This window comes from Artemia franciscana, chromosome 2 (genome assembly GCF_032884065.1).
Source record: "Artemia franciscana chromosome 2, ASM3288406v1, whole genome shotgun sequence".
In the NCBI taxonomy this organism is placed as follows: Eukaryota; Metazoa; Arthropoda; class Branchiopoda; order Anostraca; family Artemiidae; genus Artemia; species Artemia franciscana.
Genome location: NC_088864.1, coordinates 51,338,736 through 51,361,540, shown reverse-complemented (window position 1 = coordinate 51,361,540; position 22,805 = coordinate 51,338,736). Strand labels below are relative to the sequence as shown.

The window sequence follows — 22,805 nt, the reverse complement described above, 5'->3', positions numbered from 1 at the left end:
TCAAAAATATGTTTTAGAGTCTTAAGTCCAGTCTTCACCTCCTGGAACTTCTGGAGTCTGGGCTTCCAGATTATTCTTAGACGTCATCTTCTTCTTCCATCTGGAATATGAACCGGTCTGAAAGTATATCAAAATAATCCGGCAAAGGGGGCTTTTGAACTTCCAGATTTCCGGAATTTTCAAGTATTGCAGAAGAAATTAAAAAACAAATCTCGGAAAATCTGGGAACCCAGATTCCGGAAGGCAAAGACTCATTATTACTCCAAAATCAGCTATGAATATAATATGACGAGACGGAGCAAAAATCGACGGAAAAGAGCGAGATTATTAAGATTTAAAGTATCCTAAAACACATTTCCGACTAGACTTCTTCAAAAAACTGTTTGTAATTAATCAATAAAGAAAGGGCCTGGAAAATCATTTTAAGAAAGATTTTTTTTTTTTGCGTTTTTATTTTGGTTGTTGGGCTGTCTTGTCTTCTGATGTACTGCAAAGAAAATTACGGAAATATGGAACAAGGTTTCTTTCATACAAAACTTATGTAAACTAAATGGTTTTATTGAAAGTCATCTATAACTACTTCTTCACATAATTAGAACTAGAATTGTGAATATGATTCACAGGACTCCGGCAGAATTTTTCACTATATCACACTGCAGCTAAAACTACTTGATCACATAATTTGAACCAGAATTATGAAAACGAAACTCAGTGAGAGTTTTCACTCGATCACACTGCAGCGAATCCTGATCGTCAACGATATTGTTTGCTTTTTCTGGGGCCAGACGAGCTCGCAATAAAGAAGCTGATTTCAAGATAGTGGCACTAGCTTCAGTAGTGGCCGCAGAAGCAACTACGCCTTTAAGTAACTGCCTCATGCTCCCGTCTACGACCAGAGACTGAGATGCCACCGTTAGCCTACTCATGCCAAGTTTAGTCTGAAGTGTCGAACTAATCGTACCTGTCTAAAGGCCGTTACATTTGTCTATTTTGACGTCCTTCAAAGCACTGACCAGCCTCTCCGCTATTACCTTCGAGAACGATAGAGTGTACAAGTACTCAACGACAAGCCTCAGGTTACCAAACTTTGGTTTGCCACAAGAGTATTCCTGGCCAAACATAAGCTTCCAGTAGTCAGTTACTGAGAGTTAACTGGTATCTTTGCCATTTGGCCGTCTTACAGAACTCTGCTCTCTCCACTCTCTGTCTATCAGACTTTTGGACCAGAAGGGTAAGCTATATTTCACCAAAAATGGTGCCAGGCTAGGAGGATTTAGATCCTGAGCATGAACAGATTCAAGTAGTTCAGAGAAGGTAAAAATTTTCTATTCGAAAGAGAAGCGGCTTTTAATCTGGATCACCACTTCCTTAGAAAATTCTCTCGCGGTAGAATAAACCTTGTCAACTTCGTCGGGATTGGCATTGCTTCCATCAATAGACGCAAGAAGGTCAGCCATTGCTGCTTCAGCATCTAAGCTGAGGTAGACCTTTCGCACGTCTACATAACTGGCTTCGTCTTCAACATCAACTTTCATGATGTCGGTACAGGTCCTTACTGCGCAAGCATTCATAAGGTTTTTCAACAGAGTTTTCATCAATTGAATGACTTCAATTTTCAGTCGGCAGAAAATAGGCACCTGGGACTGGAAAAGGGTATTGAAGTCGTTCAAAAAGTCCCAGTGCGTAGTCCACGAACATCATGACGATTCTCCTAAATGGATTTTTCAGGGCACATAGAAGTTACTCATTGCCGTGAGTCAAATCTTCAAAATGGGCACTGGTATAATACAGGGTAAGGGCATTCCACTGCTCCAGAATTCTGTGGACACAGTTCTGTAGCAAAAGCCATCTTTTTTGACCTGGTGCTAATACCTCGTGGACTGCAGTCTCTGAAAACAATTGAAATTCTGTCAGGGCAGCTGTACGCTTTGCACTCATATTGAAATGATTGTAGAAATGACGACACAGATATTCTAGAGTCTCCATCAGTTTCTTGCAGGAGTATGAGGCACACAGATGAATGAAATGACAACTGCACTTCACTATTAATAGCCAATATTAGGCTTCTTTAAATCAGAGTTGCCACTAAGTTGTTACAACCCATCATGACGTTCTGGGTATCGCTACAGAAGCTGAAACAATTCCATAAAGTCACTTAACTCACTTTTACAAACTCCAAAGTTTCCTCCAGTTTGGTGAAAATTGAAAATGCTGATCTGTCTGAGCACCCCACAAAATCAATGACATCGATATCCGTTTCCATTTCTTGTTAGAAAAGGAAATGCATACAGCGAGCTGTATAATGGTTCCCACATCCGTCGTTTCGTCGATGACCAACGAAAAAGGTCTCACCTTCATTTCTTCGACAACTTTTTGCTTGTACTAGGGACCGAGTCCCTGACAATCAACATTTACGATTTTTTATTTCCCAAGTCGCACTTTATCAAGGACCGGTTTTTGCGGCATCGCTTTCACCAGGGGAATCAATTGGTCCGAAAGGGAAAATGGCAGGATGTTGCTGACCAGGAATGAAGTAATTTTAGCTTAAGTCTCAAGCACAGACGTAAAGTCGCCGTGAACCATGAAATAAAAGGAGGCATAACTTTTGGGGTCACTGTGTTTTTAACATGCACAGAAGAACGGGCATGGGCAGTGAGATCTGTTTTATCCTTTTTGTAGGAAAGCTCAGCATTGCACCACAATGAGACAGCAACTTTGGATCCTTGCTTCTTCGAACGCCAGCCTTTAAATGTATCTTCCATCTCCCAGGATTTCACATACTTTTGCTCGTAACGTTTTCCACTGTTCTTTTTCGGTCGGGACTTGGGGCTTGGTTCCAGAATCAGCAATTCCTCATCTGAGCCACTACTACTAGGAAAAATTTTGATTTTCTTTTCAATTTTCTTTCTTTTTATGTCCTGAGCTTCATTGGAGTCAGAATAATCTGCGTCTCATAAGACTGGGAAGTGTTATTTGTTACTGGACATACAATACAGTAGAATAGAGAATGTAAATAGAGAATATTAATAAAATGGAGAATATTAAGAAATGCTTAGCAGGCTGAATATTCCAAAAATTTATGATTAGATCTTCGTTTTGTGATCCAAAATAAAAGTAAGTACTATCGATGAAATCATAGATAAGATATATATAAACCTTATATAGATAATAGATAAATATAGATAAATATAAATATAGATAATATAAAATATAGATATATAAATATAGATAAATATAGATATAGATAAACCTTATGTCTGCAAGCAGTGCTTCACTCAACCTCTTCCGGCTTCCTGGCAATTATACCGAATAAATTACCGACCAAGTTTTTATACCGAATAAGTTTAGACCAACAACATGTTCGGGATTACACTGCATTGTTTGGTATCAAAAGAGTACCGAACAATATTCGTATTTGGTATAATTTTGTCAAAATTAGAAGAAAAGGCGGGATTCGTGGTAACTACCGAATCCTGAAAAGTAAACCGAATAAATGACCGAAACCCAACCATGATATTGAAATAGTTTGAACCGATACAGAATTCAGGATTCTGTGTAGCTACCGAATCTCCATAAATATACAGAATAGTTCACTAAATAATTTCACTAAATTCTCTCGCCGAATTTGTGATACCTACCGAACACTGGCAATTATGCCTAATCCCGATCATTATACTGAATGTATTTTTACTGATTGCCTATTTGGAATCTTGTATAACTACCGAATTGGCGTAAATCAAGGAGGCACACTCGTGCCTCTATAATGAGGCGACACACGACAATGTTAAGCGATCTTCGGTTCCAGTGGTCGCAGACGGATGGGGAGGGAAGCATTTCGTAGCCCGAGCTCCAACTAAGAAACCTGCAAAATTTCATCCCCCTCCAACTTTTCCTTCATGGGGAAAATATGGCCGAAAGTTTCGACCTGTCAACCCAAGCCCCCCTTTAACGTTGTCCGATCGGGCTGAAATTCACAAGTTAAGGTCCCCTAGGGCCCAGGAGCTTATCCGCGAAATTTCAGCTTGATCCGATAACTCCTTCCCTGTTTTCCAGAAACCACGCATAGCCACTTAAAATTCATTTACTTTTTTTTCCTAGACGCCTACAGGTCACATCCGACATCGGATCTGGGTGTACGAAGACTCATTCGATGCGGAATTCTCCGAGTAAGTGCCCATGAAAGTTTCGTAGGAAAATCTTAACCCCCCGAAAGATTCGACCCTCCAACCCCCCCCCCCCCACCCCTTTTAACGTTGTCCGATCGGGCTGAAATTCACAAGTTAAGGTCCCCTACGGCCCAGGAGCTTATCCGCGAAATTTCAGCTTGATCCGATAACTCCTTCCCTGTTTTCCAGAAACCACCCATTAGCTATTTAATTAACGGATTTCTCTCCATAAGAGCCCATGTTAATTTGAAATTTTTAAAACCTATTGAGAAGTTATATTTACACACATGCAAGTTATTAGCTCAGTTGGTAGAGCGTGAGACTTTTAATCCTCGGGTCAAGGGTTCAAGTCCCTTACGGGCGGTTTTTTTTCACAACATCAAAAAAATTTTGATAACACCTGGACAGCTTATCATTTGAGAGATAACAGAATATTACCTTCTTATGAGCAAAAGAAACATTTCGGTCATTCTATCTATTTTTTTTCTATTTTATACAATGATTTAAAAGCGGGGGGGCGGCAGCCACCCAAGTTCCTCTCCTAATTCCTGTACGAGGAGTAAAGGAATTATTAAATTACATCCACCATGGATTGTAGAAAAACGTACAGAAATAATATGAAAAAAACTTCGTTTTCTTAAAGAGTTAAAGAGGCTGCGTCCCAAAGTCGAACCTTAAAACGTACAGGAATTAGAAGAGGCAGTTGGGGGGCTGCCGCCCCCCAAACCCCCAGCTTTTAAAGACTCTTTTGTACAGGTTGTTTTTTTGGGGGGGGGCTTCATTGTTACTAATTACTAGTTTCGGCGCAATGGTTCTCCTGTCCTCTTGTGTTTAACATTTTTCGAAGTTATTCCATTATTCATTCATTTCAATTTTTTGTTAATTAAAAGAGGGCCTTTCCGAAGCCAAGAGCTGGGGGTTAGCAAAAAAACAAAAAACCTGTACAAAAGAGTCTTTAAAAGCTGGGGGTTTGGGGGGCGGCAGCCCCCCAACTGCCTCTTCTAATTCCTGTACGTTTTAAGGTTCGACTTTGGGACGCAGCCTCTTTAACTCTTTAAGAAAACGAAGTTTTTTTCATATTATATACCGAAAAGTTCTGCTATCGAAAAAATCCCGAACAATTTTAGTAAATTTTGGACCTCCGGCCCAAAATTTTACCGAACATCAAAAAGATGGGGAGACTTCACCCTCGCAACCCCCCTTGCAATGTCCCTGGTCTATAGTAAGTGACTCCCTCTCTTCTGGTGGCTCCCCTTGACTTGTCAAGGAGTCCCCAAGAAACAGCAAAATAGGGCAATAAGTTAAGAGTCGGCTTTTACGGATCGATTGCTTATAAACAAAACTATTATTCCCAATCTCGATTACTACCTGAAAGTGCAGTTAAAACACAAGATAACCTCCTCCCCAAGCCGGTAATGGGATCCTGGAATAAAAATGGGAGCATTTTTTCGGGTCTTTTGTTTGCATGCCAAGTATCGTTGTCTAGCACCTAGTTGGAAGTGCCCAAACTATCAAAAGTCGGACAGCAAGATAGATGTTGCAATGGCATGCTATGGTATTTGAGCAGGCAAAGACCGGACAAGCGTAATTATCATATAATAAATCATCATGGTGGAGACAGTGTGCATGGACATGTTAAAAAACACGGCAACGGTATATGGCCGTCTTTTTTATTACTTTTTGGTTGTCAAAGGACACATTGGCAACAATGAAAAATATTTCCGCTGAAAAACGGCAGCGGCGAGCCACCATTTAAACAGCGGTGGCTTTTCTGTGGTGGCACGCTGATAAAGAACGTGGCTTCGGGGTCTACCTCAAACTCCCCACACAGTGCCCAGAGCCAATCTGGTTCTGTAAATGATTTATCCATAGCATATGTTTTTTATTCCCAAAAGCCACATCCTATCTCTCCAGTCTAAGCCGGTCAAGTATCCCCCCCCCCAAAAAAAAAATTTGTTGTTGAATCCGGTCCAGACATGAAAAAGATCACCAGAGACATGTCTTCTGTTCAATTATTAAATTTCACTCGAATCCGATCACCCGTTCGCTTCAATTTACGCATAGCTCAATATTTCGGGTTCCCCCGTCCTCCATTCCCCCAAGACTAGTGAACCGAGTAAATTTTTATTTACAAGTCAGTTTGGTCGGATCCCTGATATGCCGATCTCTCCATTCTAATAGTTTTTCGAGATTTCCGGTCTCCCCAAAAACAAGACAAAATAATACACCTTGAAAAGCAAAATAACACACTTTTAATGTATTTTGAGAACACAGTGACATGACATTTTGACATATCGGCACTTTGAAAACAGATTTGGTATGGCTTGCTTTGGCCTACATCTTGAAATACATCCTCTTATACTGTGAAGTCGATTTCGCCGACACTTGAAATCGTTTTTTTGCTTATATAGGCTAGGCTATTAGTCTGGCAAATACCGGATGTCTTTAAAACCCATAAGAATAGTGTATTTGAATTCATAGTATAGAATCCTTCAACTGGCATCAGGTTAAGAATTGGTTTCAAGATAAAACATTTCATTTTGGTAAAGAAACCAATCATATAAGCAGAAAAGCCGCCTACCCCCTAGGACAGGCTAGTAGCCTACTTTTTGGGTTGCCCACGTGCAGGGATGTATAATTGTCCAGTTCCAGTAAACTTAGTACTTACCCTAAAAAATCCTATCACGTAAAGTAAGCCACAAAATTATTGTGCACTAATTATCCATTGAAAATGACCTTTCTGAGCTGACTTATCAGATCAGATGAAGTTATGAGCTGAGAATCAAATCAAATTAAGCCTTTTTCAAACACAACAATGGTCTCTCACGGGACAAGCTACCGATTAGGTTATTAAAAAGGGTTCCGCAGCTGACTTTGGTGAATCAAACGCGGCCGGTGGCTTTGAAATACCCCATTTACGGGTAACACAGACATTTTTAGCATCTTGCCAGACAATCGCGAAAGATCAGAAACTTCAAGGTGGACAGAGCTCAATTCAACAGAAATTGGGAGAATATGGGAGAAAATTTCAGTCGGGAGATTTTCAAAAAAGTCAGAAGATCTCCCGATCAATCGGGAGGAGTGAAAGCATTAAAACAATTATTTTCTGAGCTATTCAAACTGAAAATCCAACTGAGAAAAAGACTGGTAACTAAAACAGCAGAAGAATTAATGCACTCCAAGCAGTGTATTCATTATTAAGGAAGCTATTTCCTGTCCTATAATGCGTCTAGAAACTTACTCACGAAAAATAAAACTGAACACAAATTTCCATGATAAGTAAAAAGTGAGAAAATCTAGTGAGAAAATCTAGAAAAAAAGTGTAAGGTATTATTTTGTGCAACAAAGGGTTTGATCTTAGAAGCCAAAATTAAATTAAAAGTTATTATTCTTAGCGTTTAACATTCCAGGTCTTCCAGAAGTAGCTATAAAAAGAACTTTGGAGTCCGTTAAGAGCTTGAAATACTGTGATTGATTTGACTACAGTAAAGTCAACAGTAATTTTAACGTAGTTCAGCTAAAGGTCTGAACGGTAAAATTTTATATATACAAACTTCTAGCAAGTTATTTCCCCCTAATAATAAAGACATAAAATTTTTTATTAAAATCATAATTCAAAGGTTTATTAAATTGGGGAGACCCCTAACTTTTTATGTTAAGCAGATTGAAAAAATAAAAGGCAACGTTCATATTTCCTTAGGATAAGTTATGGTGATTCCTAAAGGACTTCAGAGTGATGGCCACAGTGGGAAGAGTAGCTTGCACAGCATCATCCATGCGTACGTAAATCTCACAAATTCGCTCTTTTTTCCCATAATCCTTCTTTTTCTGGCCCTGAATTTTGTGTTGGCACTTGGCAATAGAATTCTCTTCCTTTTTATTTGCAGAAAAAATAGAACAGCGAACTAAAATTCTTTGGAATGAAATGACAACAGTAAAAAAAGAGAAGGCTAAGGTTATAATTGTTTTTTTTGTAACTATTTATTACAGAAGTGGACCAGAATATAGCAAAATCATATTTTAGGTGGTATAGATTTAGTTATTGGCCTCTCCAGAAGGAAATAGCCTACAAAAATTCTGAGAACTAGCCTAGGCTACTTTAAAGTGTTTTAAAATGCTTTCTTGTATCACTCCTAAAAGCACATCACCTCAAGAGGGGCAAAATTACTTACATATTGCAAGGCCCCAGTACTCAGCCAGCGCCTAATCTTGGCCAGATAGGCTATTCTGATGAAAAGTGGGCTACATTTCCTATGGACAGACAGCAGGTTCCTAATCTTGGTCATTATGTGTTGGATAGCTGTGACTGGCAGGGGCTAGGTTAAAATTATAGCAAACCATATAATTGGCTTTCAAATAAGGTGAATACACCACTTGATGCCTTTTTTATGCTATTTACAAATATAATAATTGCTTCTACCTCAAATTCAGACTTAAGCACTTTTAGAGCTAAAAAAAATGACCTAAATATGGGGTATAAAAAAGGCTAAAAACATTTGGCTCAAACTTTAAAACATTTTTCTCAAACTTACTGTTTCATTATAAATCCATTCTTTAATGTTATACAATCCACAAGCACTAATTTTCCAACATTAATTTGGATAAATTAATTTTACCAATGTTATGGTGTTTTCTTCTTTGTACTGAGAAAATCTAGTATTATTTTGTTGAAAACAGCATAGAGAAAACATAGTATTATTTTGTCAGAAACAATGGATAACTTTACTTTAAATAAAAAATGTGTCATTTTAATAGCCTAAAAAGTGCTTAAATTTGAATTTATGGTAGAAGGGATGGTAAAATTCTAGTTAATTGATTTCTTGCTATCTCAGAAAGGGTTTAGGTTAGGAAACAGAAACTTTCAGGGATGAATCTACAGACTAAAGTATGTCCTGGGAAGGTATTTTGAAGCAACTACCTCCACTCTTTCTCCCTCCAGAGGGGCTTGACCTTTAATGACCTTTAAAAATATGTGTTTTACAAAAGTGAAACCTTGCAAAATAGGTTTTCTGCTTAATTAAAGTACAACAAAATTGTTTTCAGCTTAATAACTTTGCTTAATTCCATTTTATGAGGTTTTAAAGATATGCAAACACATTTCCTAAATTAAAAAAAAAAACATTGATATGAATCAAAATTCTACTCAAATAACAGGAATTGCATTTTCAGAACTAAAGGCAGAGAAAAAGCAAGTAGTAACTGAAAATTAAGTTAAAATGTTGTTTTGTCAAAATTTCAATAGGTATAGACCTGTCATGTAGGCAAATTTCAGGGCCCTCTGGAGAGAGAAGGAGTAGAGGTGGTTAATTTAAAATACCTTCCTGGGACATACTTTAGCCTGTAGACCCATCCCTGAAAGTTTCATTTTCCTAACCTAAACCCTTTTCCGAGATAGCAAGAAGTCAATTAACTAGAACTTTACTGAAGAGACTAATATATTTGTAAAGAACATAAGAAAAGGCATCAAGTGGTATATTTGCTTTATTGGTAAGTTAGTTACATGAACTGTCATATTTTTTTGAAAATTTGTCATTTTTAAGAGCTAAAAAAGTGCTTAAATATCAATTTAAGGTAGAAGCAATTATTATATTTACAAAGAGCATAAAAAAGGCATCAAGTGGTATATTAACTTTATACAAAAGCCAGTTATATAGTTTGCTATAAATTTACCAGGGTTAGAACTAGACCATTTGGGATTTGCTGATTACAATCTTAGAATAAATCTGGTTTTTCAGCATTTGAATTTAAACAAATGGTAAATTTGCAGTTTGCTGTATAATTTAGCTTGGGTGAATGTGAAAACATCATTTGATGCCTTTTACACTCTTTCATAATTCAATATTTGCTTCTGGGGCTAATAGTATCTTGAGCCCTGAACTTTACCATGAACTTTACCTCCCCCCCCCCTTAATTTGCAAATACATGCCCTGAAATAGAATTTACCCAGAATTGTTGACAGCATAGTTCTGAATCACAAAATTTAGCACTATTTTTAGTCAACAGCATTCAAAAAATGCACAGTTAAATTGAAATGATAGGAAAATGGTCTGGGCCTATATTTGAGTGGCATCATAAATGTGGTTTGGATTGCTGTAATTTAGTGTTTTGGGAATATAGACAGAGTAGAGGCAGATGCTTCAAAATATCTTCCCAGGAAATCATTCAGGCTCTATATGTTCTTCTGAAAGCTTGACTCACCTAACCTAACTACTTTCATAATATAGCTAAGAACCTCTTAAAGAGAATTTCATTGTTTTAGTGTCCATCCAACAGATTTTTTTTTAACATATCATCAAAAAACTGTATAGATGTAGGTATATTATCAAAACTTTGACCATGCTATTAAGAAATAACATAAAACAAGGGTTCTAATCTACTATTTTGTTTTATAGGTTACTGCTGGATTACATATAAGTGTATAAATAACTATCTCTGCTAGCTAAGGACTATATGTCTATTACCTACATTTGTCTGAATTATATCCCAATTTGTAGGTGTTAAAAACTTGGAAATCACCTTCATTTCTGCAGTTCTGTGTTCAACCAAATGCCTTATTGAAAGTTTGAGAAGTTGTGATGTAATGTTTCTTGATGCATTTTTATGAATCCAGAAAATCTCCTTTTATTTATGGAATCGCATGTTCTGGAAGCTTGTTGAATAATGTTTTCAAATGCAATATTTCAAAACTGGATTTTAATACAAAGACATATCAATTTTTTTGCTATTGTGTGTATTGTGTTTTATTAGATTGTTTTGCTTCATTTAGAAATTTCTTTCAAGATTTTAATTTTCTTTCAAATTCTAGCAAATATACGATTTCCCAGAGAACAATTGTATCCTTGTTATTGTGTATATGATTTAGCAGTGAGCTGGGTGGGAGATATGGGATTGGCAGCCCTGGTCAAAAATTTGATAGGCCTGGATATGAGATGAAAAACAATCATAAATATACTAAAAAACAAGTTATTTTTAAATAAAATAAGGGTCAACATTTAAACTTAAAATGAAACAGTAACTATTCTATATCTGAAGGGGTAGCCCCATTATAAATCCCTGCTCTTTGTGCAAGTGCTTGAATTTATGTACTAATACTAATATACATATAATATACATAGTGTAAGGAGTTTTAGGTCTCAAGCAGCTAAAAAAGTTTTTCTCAAGCTCCTAAGCTCAGCACTAAACCTCAAAGGCTTTAGGAAATATTCCAAAAATGGCTTCCAGATTGGGAAAAATTGGCTATAGTGAAACTATTTAAGAAGGGTATAACTGCTAATTGCAACAATTGGTGAGGTATCATCCTACTGTCTGCAGGAAGTTAAGTCCTTTCCCAAGCGCTTTTGAATTGCATCCAGACAAAAGTTGATACCATACTCAGAGATGAATAGCATAGCTTCTGACCAAGTAGGTCATGTGCTGACTTGACCTTTAGTCTTAGAATACTTATTGAAGAAACAAATGAATGGCAGACTGAAATCACAATGGCTTTCATAAGTTTCTTGTTGGCTTTCAACTCAGTCCTTAGAAATTCACTCTGGAAAGTACTGTGCTACTGTGGCTTCCCTGATAAAATTGTCATAATTAGAATGGTGTTATATGATAAACAAATGTGTGCTATTCAAACTGATGATGAGGCCTTGACTGAGTGGTTCAAAGTCAACTCAGGCATTTGGCAGGAGTGCATTCTGTCACCAGTGTTGTTTACAATACTCTTTAATTTCATCCTGCAGACGTGTAACTTCATAGGTGGCATCCAATTGAATGAAAATAGCACTTTATTTGATGCAAATTTTGTAGACAATATAATGCTTCTTTTCTCACTTAAGAGAGGAACTTCAATACAACATAAATGAGCTTGAAAGTAGGTGAATGAATGGCTTTGGCAATAGGCACACAAAAGACGAAAATCATGTGCAATAATGTGAATAGGATACCTGCTGAGCCACTGACAGTTTCAGCAAAGGAAATTGAAGAGGTGGAGATAGACATCTTAGGAGTCTAGTGAACACTGAGGGAAGCCCTGAGTATGAAATTACCACACGTATTACATGTGCAGGAAGCACCTTTGATAAGTTAAGAAACATTTGGAGAAGAACCACTTTCTCTTTGAAGCTGAAATTAATGCTTTTCAATAGTAACGTCCGGTCAGTACTAATATATGGTTCTTAAAGCTGGTTGCTGACAAAACAGCTAGAGAAAAGGATCCACAGTTTTAAAAATAATTGTCTGACAGATTCCGAGAATCAACTGGACAGACAAAATTACCAACTCATTCATTAGAGAGAAGACTAAACAGCCACTTGTTATTGATAAACTCATAAGTAGTTGATATATATATATATATATATATATATATATATATATATATATATATATATATATATATATATATATATATATACGCTAAGTTGTTAATGTAACAATATATTAATTGTTATCAAAATCCTTTTTTTTTCCCAAAATCAAAATCCACTCCTTACTTACCAGTCATTACCACAAACAGTTTGATGCCATTACCAGTTATTACCACAAACAGTTTTGATTAGCTCCAAAACAATTTTGAGGCTATATATATATATATATATATATATATATATATATATATATATATATATATATATATATATATATATATATATATATATATATATATATATATATATATATATATATATATATATATACAGGATCAAAATTGTTTAGAAAAAATTAGCTGGTTACATCCATAAAGCTATGATTGAATTATATTTAAATATATGCCATGACTAACTTATTTTTTGCAGCTATGGAAGCCAACAAGTCAGCTTATGCTTGCTGAGGTTCCTAGTAGCTACTACAAAAGAGAAGACATTGGAAGTATGGAAACCTATGATTGGTTAGATTATCTGAATACTCAGAATCTTTTGGTTGCTAATGCCTCATTATTCAAGCATGTAAGTCACTGTTATTTTTTTGTTTGTTTTTTTTTCAGTCTTTTGGTGATGGTAAATAAGTTAGTCGAAAATAGCGACAAAGACCACACTGCCTTTCCGTAACAAACAAATACAAAGTAGAAACAATAGGGAAAATCTTTTCATGGCAGTGGAAATCAGTTCTGTGAATATTTTGGCCCTATGTCCAAGGGCCGTCTTCATCACAGTACGAGAACGAGAGAGAAAATATGTATATATAAATAAACTTGCAGTAAATTGTGAGAATCAAACTAAATAATGTTGTTTAAAAACTTTTTTAAAAACAGCCCTATTATCCTTACTTCAACGAAGTTCAACCAGGAGTGACAAAAAGAATAAAGTGAGAATATAAATTCATTCAAACTAAAGAGAACAAAGTGATTAAATGCAATTTCTCAGAGCCAACCTTGCTTTTTTAGCAGCCTGTTTCAAAGGCCTTTTTGTAGCTGGTTCAGTACTATTATAAATATGTTTTTTGTTAATATTTGTTTTTTGTAAAATATTTTGTTAGATAATTTTTAATTAAATTTGAGTACAAAGAATTTAGTGAGTATTCCCCTAAGTCCCTGTTCAAAAAAATATTATTATTTATTTTGAGATTAATTTCGATTGATTCTTGAATCACCTGTTTTATCCCCAAATCATTACCGATGAGTGAAGGTTTTTCAAAAAGTATTGTGTGGGATGGATTATTAAATATATGCTAACCTAAAGCAAAATCAAAGGAGTTGTTGGAACTATTTGAAATTAATGCCTTGTCTATGTCTTTTTATGCTGTTGTAACCGTTTTTCTAGATTCTGATGGGTCCTGCCGACATAGAAATTTCCACAATCCCAGGGTATTTGATAGGCCCCTCTTTGGCGAGTAACTGGGGTCTTAACTTTACTGGAATTGAAGAAATTAATGATTTTAAAATTATTAGTAAAAACTACGTACAGATTATTTTTTGTGCAAATATTTTTTAATTTTGTTGTGATCTTTGGGATATACAGAAGATAGACAATATTTGTGTGCCTATCAGTAGCTTCACATTGTGAAATATCTTCTTCGATTTTACAAGAATGTCTTTTTATTCTACGGTTAATTATTTTATTGACAAAAGGAATTGGGATATCCATTACCAAAAAGAATATCTCTGATAAAGTTTATTTCTGCATTTATATACAAAACAGAGCAAATATTCAGGGGACAGCCAATGAGATATTTGCTGAGGTATTTTTAACTTATGAAGGAGTGATCAGATCTTAATGAAATTTCATATTTAGAAGGACCCGTCTCGGATCCAGTGTCATTGGGGGGGAGTTGGGGGGACCAGAAATCTTGGAAAACGCTTAGAGTGGAGAGATTGGGATGAAACTTGGTGGGGAGAATAAGCAAATGTCTTAGATACGTGATTGACGTAACCAGAATGGATTCGCTCTCTTTGGGGGTTAGGGGGGTCCAGTGCTTTGGCGAGTTGTATGCCTCTGGATGTGCTAGGACGATGGAAATCGGTAGGCGTGTCAGGGACCTGTACAAATTGACTTGAAAAATTTGTTTTCCCTGATTTGACCATCTGGGGGACTGAAAGGTGAGGAAAAATGTGAAAAAATGAGGTATTTTTAACTTACGAGTGGGTGATCGGAACTTAATGAATTTTGATATTTAGAAGGACCTAATGTCTCAGAGCTCTTATTTTAAATCCTGACCGGCATTAATCCTCTAATTTTTCCTTTAAATCAATCTATTGATTCTTATAATTTCGCTAGAGCTCATGCCAAATGAGCTCTTGGCTCTTCTGGCCTCATCACAAGTGGAATATGAGTTCTTAGCTCTTGTATTTCATTGAATTGCAGTCAAGCCAAAGGAAAAAATTAGAAATTCACATTATAATACAGTTGATGTTATTTATTGTGACACAGTTTTGCCATAATCACTATTTAAATTCTTAAAGCTTGAATAGAGATCGAGTAGTATTCATCAGAATAATCTGATTTTTATGGTGATTAAGTTTTTGAGTGCTTTAAAAAAAAGTTTCTTATTGTTTGTTTGTTGTAATTAAACAACCTTTGTGTTTCAGTAGTTCTTAAAGAATTGGGACAAAATTCAAACTTTAGCGTAAAGAGCAGGTTATTGAGGAGGGGGTATTCCCCTTTATATTTGTAATAATTTCTGTTTGTTTTAAGTTTTAATGTTGATCCTTAGATTCAGTTGAAAAAATTTGTTTTTTTGTTGTTGTTTTTTTCTGACTGTCTTTTTCAAAACGCCCGGGAATCTGGCCCCACCTCCATGGATAAATCCCCCTTCCCACGGAAATATCCTCTAGACAATTCAATTTCGGTGAAAATTTACTGTGACAATACCCTTAACTACTCCACGCGTAAATTTTGAGACGGAACAGAGATAGCAAGACATATATGAATAATTTTGTATAGAAATTCTGGCAAATTTCCCTGGTGTATAATCCCCCCCCCTCGTAAATGTATATATACTTTCCATTAACAATTACTATGCATAAAGAATGAACAATTTTATTAAGTTAAAGGTCCTTCCCCTGGGGCTGTGGGGTCATGTCATATCCAAAGGTATAGTTATTGGGCCTTTTAACTATGATGAACAAAATAGCTATCTCAAAATTTTTAATGAACGATTTAAGGAAAAATGGGTGGGGGAGGGGGTCTAGTAGCCCTCCAATCTTTTTAGTCACTTAAGAAGGGCACCAGAACTTTTTAATTTCCATTCAAAGGAGCCGTCTTGCGATATTCTAGGATCACTGGGTTGATACAATTGCCCCTGAAAAAAAATAAAAAAATAAAAACATGCATCCATGATCTCTCTTCTGGCAAAAAAATACAAAAATTCCACATTTGTGCAGAAAGGAGCTTGAAATGTATACAGCAGGGTTTTCTGATACGTTGAATCTGATGGTGCCTTTTTCGTTCGACTTTTAGGGGGTGTTTCCTCCTTTTTCGAAAATTATGCAAATTTTCTGAGGCTCGTAGCCTGTAATGGGTAAAACTAAACTGTATAAAACTAAACTGTATAAAACTTATATATTTGAAATCAGTACAATAAGCCAATTCTTTTGATATATATAATGGTATCAAAATTTCCATTTTTAGAGTTTTGGTTTCTATTGAACCGGGTTGCTCCTTACTTACAGTTCGTTATCACGAACTTTTCTGATACTTTTCTTCATTATGCATTTACTTAGGTTTATTAATTTAATGTATACATATATGTGCTTTATTTCCCATAATATACAGCAATAGGAGTTTCTATGTAAAAAAAAGAAAATGAATAATGGAGCTTTTCCAAGACCAAAAGAAATAAATTTAATAATAATAAAAGAAATAATAAAAGAAATAAAAGAAAAGAAAAGAAATAAATAAATTTCTAGCTGATACAAGTATAATGGAATCAAGTCTTCTAAAAAATAAAAATTATTGCTCAGAAAATGGTTTGCTTTTTCAAGTAGCTCAAGTTGTTTCTTCACAAAATCAAGTGGGTCTTTAAGTCCATATAAATTGGTATAAATGTACTATGAGTGCTTAAATAGAATCTAAGTAAAAGTATGATATGCTTTATGCACAGCTTAAATTTGAATATTTTCATCTATTTCAGGCACCTTTGCCTAAATTGTGGTTGGATTTGGAAAAGAGTATGTCCCACCAACGAACCTATGTTGCAGTTCTCCATGCTAGCGGTAAAAAATTGGATGCAAAAGTCAGACAAGCATGTTGGATTGCTAAGATTATGAAACTAGCAGGTCAGTGAAAGTGTCATCTAATTGACTCTGAAATAACAATGGACTTGTGCTAATTATAATTTCTCTTCCTTTGTATCTTGATATTGAGTAGGATTGGACCCTACGTGTATTGGTCCTGGTAATAAATTATTGAAAAAAAGGATGTTTGTTATTAAAAGATTTTTTTCGAAAATCCCATATATTAGACTTCTAAAATTCCCCCCCTCCTTGCCTCCCAAAGAAAATTTTGGTGGAAAAAAAGTTAGTTGTTTATTGCTTATAAAATATTTTCAAATGACAAGCAGAGATTCCTAGTGTGGCATTAGAAAAAAAGTTTTCTTTATCAAAAATTAAAAAGAAATTCCTAACACTACGTAAATGCTGTATCTTTTTTTTTTGTATTTTTTAATTCTTGGTTTGAAGTGTCGTGTTTGGTGACGCTTCAATGATGCAAATTATCTAAAAGATTTAGTTTTTATAGTTGTACATTTAAGTTTGTTTTAGTGCATCTATGTACTGCATTTAGAACGGTCCCTCAAAGGAACTTATCTCTAAAAACCAGCACGTTGATTCCTTCAAAATGAGGCAACATTTTTGAAAATCTGAGAGACAACTTCTAGAAAACAACAAGTAAACTTTTAATTAGTTGCATGTTGCCCTTAAGTTTTTAGGTAGACTGGCTTCATAGAGCTTGTTATGGAAAAAAAAAAGTATTTTTGCCTTTCTATCGTATAATGATTATCAATCTCTTCATCAGACTGTGTCCTCTTGAATTGACTATGTTTTTGTTTTGTCAGACACTAGTCATCAGTAACAAGTTGTTTATTTTTTGTTCATAAGTGCCCTAGCGAATTATCACAGGGAAATTTTGCTACACTGGTAATTGATAGACCTTTTGCCAGAGAGATATAACCAACAAATTGCTACAAGTCAATTTAGTTTGTGTCGTGCCAGCATCTCACTATAGAACTACTCTGAATGCAAGTAGCCACATTAAATAAATCGATATCTCAATATGAGAACTAAATGGGAAAAATGAACCCTTTAAAATTTTCATTTACATCATAGAAAAAAAGCTTTAGGCTGTAGTTTAGAACTGAAACAGTTTATGCTTGGACTATTGCAGAAAACCATGCAGTTTTCCATCCAAAATGAGCAATTTATTCAAATTTGATAAAAGAATTAACATGTAATATTTTTTTTGAAATCACATATATTTTTTTAAATCTGACTTAATTACTGTAAGTGAGAATTCTTAATGTTGTAGTAAACAGGAACTTCAAACATTTTTAACCTACATGCAATTTTTTCTGGATTACTTGACTGTTGTCATGTGTAATCTGTGGAAATGTAATAAACTTATAAATTTCACTGATGCTATTGTGTCTAATGATTACATAGCTGTGCAATTCCACCGCTTGCTGATGAATGGCTGCAGGTTGCAGAATGGAAGAGGCACCAACGAAACTTTAGCTCTCCCATTAAGACTTTTAGCCACTCCTTTCCTGTAATTAGTATATTTTCTGACCTTCTATGGGGGACATTTGCCAATTGACCCCCCCCCCTCCTTGATGAACCCTAACCGTTACAGCTGCCAAGTGAACAGGAGCTACTAAATAAAGAAGTTTGTTTGAAACAGTCTCAGCCATTGTGGGAGTTGAACCTAAGATTCCCTGATGAATAGCCAGGGCTTCCAATCCAGGGATCAACAAACACGCCTGGTGATTTTTTAATAATATTTTTAGCGTAAACTTTTCTGTTCCATAGAAATCTAATCTTCTTACTTGCATTAAAAACCCAGGATGTCTCTTTATCGCACACAGACCACAGCTGATGTTCAATTTTGAGAAATAAAGTAGAGAGTCTATCATAAGTTCCCGCAAATGGTTACTGAAAGTGCAATTTATTCTTATGCCTAGCATCATATGTACGTGTTTGTCTTTATGCCATTTCTTTTCAGGTTACAAGTGTTTAGTCCGTCCACTTGGATCTGAAGACGCCTCATGTGATTTCTGGATTCACTTATGTAGTAGTGATGTACATTCTCTTGAAATGACTACTTCTCGAAAATTGACATTTCTTCCTCCCCAAAGTAAGAACTCCTAGTATTATTAGGTCTTAAAACTGTGAAAAATCAATTGAAAATGAAAAAAAAATATTTTTTGTTGCTTCACCCCCTCCTAATCAATTTAAAAATGGGAGTACGGCTATAGTCCAAAAAGCTTTGACTCAGTGTTGAAAGATGTAAAGATGGTGACTGACCCGATTTGAGTTTTTTCGTTTAATTAACTGTTGATAAATAACTTATATTGGTATTGCTGTGCTACTACTGCTTCTAAAAACAACAACTCACTAAACCACCATGCCGCCTGAGGCCAACACAGCTTCGCAAACTCCTCCATTCCAACTTATTCAAAGCTATACTTAAATAGCCTAGCTTTTACTGGGTTGTGAACTGTCTCAATACACTGAAATTGCCTACCGTATGTGCTGGGCATAAATCAGACCTTTAAATCAGGTCTAAATCAAGCACTTGGTGCACATCAGAGTTTGCAGATCTGAATAGCAAAATTAGACCAAGGACTAAAACAGACCAAGCAATTAATCTCCTCTTTCATGGCAATTTGAACATAAGATTTTTACTGTTTAATTGAACAGTGAGTTAATCACAATTTTTGCTTCTTAGAAGTCGTTGTTGCCAACATTCATTGTTTGACAAGTAAAAACGAGGCAAGATTCGTCTTTGCCTCGTTCAAAGCAACGTAGAATTTCTGGGTGGAGGATTTTGATAGCTGCAATGCCTGTAAAAAGGGTTTCAGGGAATTCTGTTCAAGGAATTGTTATTATATTTTATTTGATGCTACTGAACTATATTCAGAAAGTTCTTTGACGTTTTGGCTCTCTAAAAATAGTTAGATCAATATTTTATGTTACTAGTATTATAAAATGCTTTCCTTTTATAGTGTGGAGAGTAAAGGTACGCATGATTTATTCATGACCCTAAAAGCAATGGAAGAACTGAGGTAAATCGCCGACATTTCAATTTAACGTATCATTTTTCTCGAAATATTTTTTTTTTATGAAGCTTGCCTTTTTTTTTAAAAAAAAGTGCCAGTAGCGACACTAGCTCAGGTATATCGGTGCTTGAAGGAAGGGGGTTCTCTGAAAATAGTCAGTTGATTCACCTCCTCTTCGTCATAGCAGAACTTAAAATTTCCCTCAAGAAAAGCCTCTGAGCCCCCCCCCCCCCCAATGGATGAAAATGCATACAACTATGTGCCGTGAAAAGGGAAAGGTGGTTGATTTCTTAAAATAGTATCTATTAATCAGGACGTATCTTTTGTTGAAATATTATGGGGAATTGAAATAAGTATATCTTAGTTTCGTAATAATGAAAAAGAGCATGAAGTATCCTTTTCAAGCACATCAGAATATAAGCTACGTTAGAAATGCAAAATGCCTAATCAAGAAAATTGAATAAACGAAATTAAAACCGCTAAAATACTGTAGAACATCCGAAGTCCAGAATGTTCTATGCTTGTATTTACTATACAATGTGTCGTTAACTCATTCTTATAAGATGATCAACAAGTTAATTATCGAGTACCAAACTTCCTGAAGTCACGGATAGTTTTGAGGTTTCATTTTTTCTCAATTTTTTTGTCTGCTCTTATTGTCACGTCCTGGAGCTAGCCGGAAGGATCTTTCTCAAGCTATAATAGCCTATAGAATAGCCTGGGCCAGTGATGTAACTTCTTTTAATTCGCTATTTATTCTAATTAGTAAATCAAACAAGGGTCGCGATCTAATTAGTGTCGCCATTTCAAACATTAATTAACGTGTAGATATAGTATAAGGCATCATAGGAAAGGACCAGTTCAATCTGTCGCAGCAGCGCATTCGAAAAAAATTGAACAAATTTTTTTTATAGCTTATCTGAAATTTTCACTTTATCATTTAAGGTTTAAAGCAGCGAAATCCTATAACATTAGAGTTTTGGGAGAGTCAGTTGGAAGCCATTCTAAAAGAGAGTCATTCCATTCCTTCCAATCTTCAATCCATCATGGCGGCTGAATCCAAGTCGAAATTTACGTAAGTAATTTTAGTAATCATAGCTAAGAATCATTTTCCCTTATCTCTAATTTGAAGAAAATAATTAAAGCAGTAACATAATAAGATTGTCAAGTTTATCACTGTGATACATAAAACAAAGTCTATCACTACATGTCTAAGCTTTTTTTATTTATCTTGGTAGAAATTTGTGCTGTTATATATTTATTATACAATTTTGATCAATTTCATGAAAACCTGCTGGATCGCTGTGAGATAGTGATGGTTGGAAAACCGTGTCGGTCAAACAGTTCGTGGTAACGAAGTATAGTAAGGGGTGACCCAGCTCAATAACGACCTAAACTCTAAAAATGGAATTTTGATAATAATACTTACATCAAAAGAAACGCATTTAAGTTTATAAGTTTAATCAAGTTTAATCTTACCCGTCAAAAATTACGAGTCTGAGCACTAGATATTAAATAAAATCAAGATATTAAATTTTAATATTTTTTCCCAGATATTAAATAAAAAAAACAAGTTTTTTTGAACTGAAAGTAAGAAGCGACATTAAAACTTAAAACAAACAGAAATTATTCCGTATATGAAAGGGGCTGTCCCTTCCTCAACGCACTGCTCTTTACGCTAAAGCTGGATTCTTTCTCACAACTCTACTTTTTAAAACAATAAACAAAACTTCAGCGTAAAGAGCGAAGTTTTGAGGAGGGGACAACCCCTTTCATATACGGAGTAATTTCTGTTCGTCTTAAGTTTTAATGTCGCTCCTTACTTTCAGTTAAACAAATCTTTTTTTATTTAATATCTAGAAAAAGGGAACCATCTGTCATTTCCTAGCAAAATTAAAATGAGTACTGGTTTTTAAACTCTGCTATGCTAATTCTGATTCTAGTGTTATAGACATTAACAATGTCTAATTCTACTCAATTACCGTCCAATCCCTGTGGTACTAGCTGTTGTACCCGGATTTTATTGTCATTTATCTATGTCTTGGATTATAAAGAATGGTAAAGTAATTTTTGAGGGTGTACCAGCATTGTTGCTGTTGTAGTAATTACCCTGGTTCCTGGTTCTAATGATTAGCCCCTTTTTAAGTAAGTTAGATATAAGGGAATCAGTTCGTTATTGTCATAAAGTCGTTTAAAATAGTTCGAGGCAATGAAACTAAAACTAGAAACAAACGAATTTCGATAATAGCTAAAACATAAAAAGAGTCAGTTTTTTTTGCGCAAACTCTGAATATATGAAATTCAATAAGTTTTATGTCACGTATCAATAGCTGGCCTGAGGATATTTGTCATTGTGATATTTGAAGAGGGGTAAAAACCCCTGGAAAGTTATTCAATCTTGACGAAAATCGCACAGCAGAAAACCCTACTTTAGACATTTCAACCTCCTATCTACAAAACTGTGAAATTTGGCTTTTCTTTTTTTTGCTAGAAGAAAGATTATGGATGTTTTTTTTTCTTGTTTTTTTTTATTCAAAGGGGGATCGTATCAGACCCATGGACTTGGTAAATCGATAGAGGGTCTTTTAAACGAAAATAAAAGTTATAGTACCCTTTTAAAGTGACCAAACATGTGGTATTTGGTCACTGTGGTGTTCGGTCAAAACACCACCACCATGTGGTGGTGTTTTCTGCCATTCTGTGGCGTCAAACGACGATTTTGCCCCAGAACAAGTTGCTGTCAATTGAAAGTTATGAAATAGCCATTAAATTTAAAAGTATAGAAAAATATATTTTCAGTTTCCAAGTTGCAGAAGAAACAGTGGATGAAATTAATAACAAAGTAATAATTATAATGATATCCTTAAACGTACACAATTGTTAGCATTCATGATAAGTGCCTGCATGATATGCAATGCTTTGTAAAGTAATGCATTGATAAGTCAA

At 35.3% G+C, this 22,805-nt stretch overlaps 1 protein-coding gene across 1 annotated transcript in view; it reads left to right on the top strand.

Annotated features, from left to right (window-relative positions):
- The first annotated feature begins 8,035 nt into the window (after positions 1-8,035).
- The window catches only part of LOC136043312 (MBT domain-containing protein 1-like), a 41,087-nt gene continuing 26,317 nt past the window's right edge, over positions 8,036-22,805 (top strand). The window contains exons 1-5 of the mRNA XM_065728241.1: positions 8,036-8,121; positions 12,947-13,096; positions 16,719-16,863; positions 18,803-18,934; positions 20,805-20,934. Of these exons, the coding sequence (XP_065584313.1) occupies positions 8,092-8,121; positions 12,947-13,096; positions 16,719-16,863; positions 18,803-18,934; positions 20,805-20,934 (587 nt within the window). The 5' untranslated portion in view covers positions 8,036-8,091. The remainder of the gene's footprint in view (positions 8,122-12,946; positions 13,097-16,718; positions 16,864-18,802; positions 18,935-20,804; positions 20,935-22,805) is intronic.